This window comes from Salvelinus fontinalis, chromosome 26, assembly GCF_029448725.1.
Source record: "Salvelinus fontinalis isolate EN_2023a chromosome 26, ASM2944872v1, whole genome shotgun sequence".
Lineage (NCBI taxonomy): Eukaryota > Metazoa > Chordata > Actinopteri > Salmoniformes > Salmonidae > Salvelinus > Salvelinus fontinalis.
In genome coordinates this window covers 14,412,998-14,418,825 of record NC_074690.1, presented here as the reverse complement: position 1 = coordinate 14,418,825, position 5,828 = coordinate 14,412,998, and the positions used below count along the sequence as shown (strand labels likewise).

General features: G+C 50.5%; 1 protein-coding gene across 1 annotated transcript in view; it reads left to right on the top strand.

Annotated features, from left to right (window-relative positions):
* The first annotated feature begins 214 nt into the window (after positions 1-214).
* Positions 215-5,828, top strand: part of LOC129823690 (phakinin-like) — a 13,527-nt gene continuing 7,913 nt past the window's right edge. Inside the window, exon 1 of the mRNA XM_055882598.1 lies at positions 215-789. Coding sequence (XP_055738573.1) covers positions 343-789 — 447 coding nt within the window. The 5' untranslated portion in view covers positions 215-342. The remainder of the gene's footprint in view (positions 790-5,828) is intronic.

Here is a 5,828-nt window from a genome sequence, read left to right as displayed (position 1 = left end):
ACTCGATGGAGTTTTCCTGAGAGGGCTCCAATGCTGAGTCAGCCAAAAAATAACAACCAGCCGCCACAACACAAAGAGCACCAATCCACCAACCTGAGCCAGTCCCAGTCACAATCACAGCACAAACACCACAGGAGAACAATAAGCCCCTCTGCTTTCCAGAAGCTCAGGCCACAATAAAGAGCCATGCGCCCAGGGACTACGGCTGTTTGACACGATCAGGCCACCGAACAGATTCTTAAGCCTCTCAACGATGTCCATGCAGGTTGACTAGCCTTCTTCTGACACTCACACACCCTGCTCTCTCCCATCTCATACCCACATTGTCCAAGAACCAGGGCCATGCCTCTGCCGAGACGTCGATCCTCCTTCCTGAACCAACCTGCCGCCAAGGAGCGCCCAGGTAGTGCCAACACCAGGGTTGGCACCGCAGGCATCACCAATGCCCCCCGGGGCGTCTTTGTGGGGACGGCCCCCACGGGCGTCACCTCCAGCATGGGCACGCGCGTGTCGCGACGCGCCCTGGGCATTAGCAGTGTGTTCCTGCAGGGGCTGAGGAGCACGGCCGTGCCTGTGATGCCCCACGGGGTCGGGACCGGTGGCAGGCAGTACCCCGGGGGCCCCGAGAGCCTCAACGGCTGCCTGATGGAGTACAGGGACAAGGTGCACGCCCTGGAGCAACTCAACCAGCAGCTGGAGGAGCAGATCAAACACTGCCTGGATCGTAAGGCGTCCAGCGCCGGAGCCTGGGGCCCCCTCAGACAAGACTGGGAGGATGTTTACAGACATGTAAGTAAAAAAGAAAGAGAGAGAAAGAAAGAGAGAAAGAGAGAGAGAGAGGAGGGATTTGAAAATGAAGAGAGGGTACAGACTGGTAAAAAGGGAGTGAGAGAGAAGTGGAAGAGAGAGAGGGAGGAGTAGAGAAGGAAGGACCTCTGAAGACAGGTCAGAAAGGAAGGATGAGAAAGAGAGGATGATGGGAAGAAAGGGTACAGACAGGTAGGAGATCAGGGGAAGAGAGGGTACAGACAGGTAGGATGGGAGGGGAAGAAAGGGTACAGACAGGTAGGATATCAGGGGAAGAGAGGGTACAGACAGGTATGATATCAGGGGAAGAGAGGGTACAGACAGGTAGGAGAGAGGAGGGAAGAGAGGGTACAGACATGTAGAAGGGGAGAGAGGAGGGGAAGAGAAGGTACAGATAGGTAGGAGGGGAGAGAGGAGGGGAGGAGAGGGTACAGACAGGTAGGAGGAGAGAGAGGAGGGGAAGAGGGGGTACAGAGGTAGGAGGGGAGAGAGGAGGGGTAGAGAGGGTACAGACATGTAGAAGGGGAGAGAGGAGGGGAAGAGAAGGTACAGATAGGTAGGAGGGGAGAGAGGAGGGGAGGAGAGAGTACAGACAGGTAGGAGGGGAGAGATGAGGGGAAGAGAGGGTACAGACAGGTAGGAGGAGAGAGAGGAGGGGAAGAGGGGGTACAGAGAGGTAGGAGGGGAGAGAGGAGGGGTAGAGAGGGTACAGACAGGTAGGAGGGGAGAGATGAGGGGAAGAGAGGGTACAGACAGGTAGGACGAGAGAGAGGAGGGGAAGAGAGGGTACAGACAGGTAGGAGGGGAAGAGAGGAGGGGAGGAGAGAGTACAGACAGGTAGGAGGGGAGAGATGAGGGGAAGAGAGGGTACAGACAGGTAGGAGGAGAGAGAGGAGGGGAAGAGAGGGTACAGACAGGTAGGAGGGGAGAGAGGAGGGGTAGAGAGGGTACAGACAGGTAGGAGGGGAGAGATGAGGGGAAGAGAGGGTACAGACAGGTAGGAGGAGAGAGAGGAGGGGAAGAGAGGGTACAGACAGGTAGGAGGGGAAGAGAGGAGGGGAGGAGAGAGTACAGACAGGTAGGAGGGGAGAGAGGAGGGGAAGAGAGGGTACAGACAGGTAGGAGGGGAAGAGAGGAGGGGTAGAGAGGGTACAGACAGGTAGGAGGGGAAGAGAGGGTACAGACAGATAGAGGGGGAGAGAGGAGGGGAAGAGAGAGTACAGACAGGTAGGAGGAGAGAGAGGAGGGGAAGAGAGGGTACAGACAGGTAGAAGGGGAGAGAGGAGGGGAAGAGAAGGTACAGACAGGTAGGAGGGGAGAGAGGAGGGGAGGAGAGAGTAAAGACAGGTAGGAGGGGAGAGATGAGGGGAAGAGAGGGTACAGACAGGTAGGAGGAGAGAGAGGAGGGGAAAAGACGGCACAGACAGGTAGGAGGGGAAGAGAGGAGGGGTAGAGAGGGTACAGACAGGTAGGAGGGGAAGAGAGGGTACAGACAGGTAGAAGGGGAAGAGAGGAGGGGAAGAGAGGGTACAGACAGGTAGGAGGGGAGAGAGGGTACAGACAGGTAGGAGGGGAGAGAGGAGGGGAAGAGAGGGTACAGACAGGTAGGAGGGGAGAGAGGAGGGAAAGAGAGGGTACAGACAGGTAGAAGGGGAAGAGAGGAGGGGAAGAGAGGGTACAGACAGGTAGAAGGGGAAGAGAGGGTACAGACAGGTAGGAGGGGAGAGGGTACAGACAGGTAGGAGGGGAAGAGAGGGTACAGACAGGTAGGAGGGGAAGAGAGGAGGGGAAGAGAGGGTACAGACAGGTAGGAGGGGAGAGAGGGTACAGACAGGTAGGAGGGGAGAGAGGAGGGGAAGAGAGGGTACAGACAGGTAGGAGGGGAGAGAGGAGGGGAAGAGAGGGTACAGACAGGTAGGAGGGGAGAGAGGAGGGGTAGAGAGGGTACAGACAGGTAGGAGGGGAAGAGAGGGTACAGACAGGTAGGAGGGGAGAGGGTACAGACAGGTAGGAGGGGAGAGAGGAGGGGTAGAGAGGGTACAGACAGGTAGGAGGGGAAGAGAGGTGTAAAGAAGGACCTGAAGACATCTACAGACAGGTAAAGAAGAGAGGGAGTTGTTGGAATTGTTCACAAGGTTGATAAACCAAATCTGTTTATTTGTCACATGTGCAGAAAACAACAGTTGTAGACTTGAAAAACACATGAGAAATAAAACACACAAGAATGTCAGCTATATACAATATCTGTACCATATCCTGGAATTAAGTTAAGAAGCTCCTGCTGAGTCTTCAGTGATGCAACATTCTACTGTTCTATACCTGCCACCTGATGACAGCGATGTAACATTCTACTGTTCTATACCTGCCACCTGATGACAGCGATGTAACATTCTACTGTTCTATACCTGCCACCTGATGACAGCGATGCAACATTCTACTGTTCTATACCTGCCACCTGATGACAGCGATGCAACATTCTACTGTTCTATACCTGCCACCTGATGACAGCGATGTAACATTCTACTGTTCTATACCTGCCACCTGATGACAGCGATGCAACATTCTACTGTTCTATACCTGCCACCTGATGACAGCGATGTAACATTCTACTGTTCTATACCTGCCACCTGATGACAGCGATGCAACATTCTACTGTTCTATACCTGCCACCTGATGACAGCGATGTAACATTCTACTGTTCTATACCTGCCACCTGATGACAGCGATGTAACATTCTACTGTTCTATACCTGCCACCTGATGACAGCGATGTAACATTCTACTGTTCTATACCTGCCACCTGATGACAGCAATGTAACATTCTACTGTTCTATACCTGCCACCTGATGACAGCGATGCAACATTCTACTGTTCTATACCTGCCACCTGATGACAGCAATGTAACATTCTACTGTTCTATACCTGCCACCTGATGACAGCAATGTAACATTCTACTGTTCTATACCTGCCACCTGATGACAGCAATGTAACATTCTACTGTTCTATACCTGCCACCTGATGACAGCGATGCAACATTCTACTGTTCTATACCTGCCACCTGATGACAGCGATGTAACATTCTACTGTTCTATACCTGCCACCTGATGACAGCGATGTAACATTCTACTGTTCTATACCTGCCACCTGATGACAGCGATGTAACATTCTACTGTTCTATACCTGCCACCTGATGACAGCGATGCAACATTCTACTGTTCTATACCTGCCACCTGATGACAGCGATGCAACATTCTACTGTTCTATACCTGCCACCTGATGACAGCGATGCAACATTCTACTGTTCTATACCTGCCACCTGATGACAGCGATGTAACATTCTACTGTTCTATACCTGCCACCTGATGACAGCGATGTAACATTCTACTGTTCTATACCTGCCACCTGATGACAGCGATGTAACATTCTACTGTTCTATACCTGCCACCTGATGACAGCGATGTAACATTCTACTGTTCTATACCTGCCACCTGATGACAGCGATGTAACATTCTACTGTTCTATACCTGCCACCTGATGACAGCGATGCAACATTCTACTGTTCTATACCTGCCACCTGATGACAGCGATGTAACATTCTACTGTTCTATACCTGCCACCTGATGACAGCAATGTAACATTCTACTGTTCTATACCTGCCACCTGATGACAGCGATGTAACATTCTACTGTTCTATACCTGCCACCTGATGACAGCGATGCAACATTCTACTGTTCTATACCTGCCATCTGATGACAGCGATGTAACATTCTACTGTTCTATACCTGCCACCTGATGACAGCGATGTAACATTCTACTGTTCTATACCTGCCACCTGATGACAGCGATGTAACATTCTACTGTTCTATACCTGCCACCTGATGACAGCGATGCAACATTCTACTGTTCTATACCTGCCACCTGATGACAGCGATGTAACATTCTACTGTTCTATACCTGCCACCTGATGACAGCGATGTAACATTCTACTGTTCTATACCTGCCACCTGATGACAGCGATGTAACATTCTACTGTTCTATACCTGCCACCTGATGACAGCGATGCAACATTCTACTGTTCTATACCTGCCACCTGATGACAGCGATGCAACATTCTACTGTTCTATACCTGCCACCTGATGACAGCGATGCAACATTCTACTGTTCTATACCTGCCATCTGATGACAGCGATGTAACATTCTAATGTTCTATACCTGCCACCTGATGACAGCGATGCAACATTCTAATGTTCTATACCTGCCACCTGATGACAGCGATGCAACATTCTACTGTTCTATACCTGCCACCTGATGACAGCGATGCAACATTCTACTGTTCTATACCTGCCACCTGATGACAGCGATGTAACATTCTACTGTTCTATACCTGCCACCTGATGACAGCGATGTAACATTCTACTGTTCTATACCTGCCATCTGATGACAGCGATGTAACATTCTACTGTTCTATACCTGCCACCTGATGACAGCGATGTAACATTCTACTGTTCTATACCTGCCACCTGATGACAGCGATGCAACATTCTACTGTTCTATACCTGCCACCTGATGACAGCGATGTAACATTCTACTGTTCTATACCTGCCATCTGATGACAGCGATGTAACATTCTACTGTTCTATACCTGCCACCTGATGACAGCGATGCAACATTCTACTGTTCTATACCTGCCACCTGATGACAGTGATGTAACATTCTACTGTTCTATACCTGCCACCTGATGACAGCGATGTAACATTCTACTGTTCTATACCTGCCATCTGATGACAGCGATGCAACATTCTACTGTTCTATACCTGCCACCTGATGACAGCGATGCAACATTCTACTGTTCTATACCTGCCATCTGATGACAGCGATGTAACATTCTACTGTTCTATACCTGCCATCTGATGACAGCGATGTAACATTCTACTGTTCTATACCTGCCACCTGATGACAGCGATGCAACATTCTACTGTTCTATACCTGCCACCTGATGACAGCGATGCAACATTCTACTGT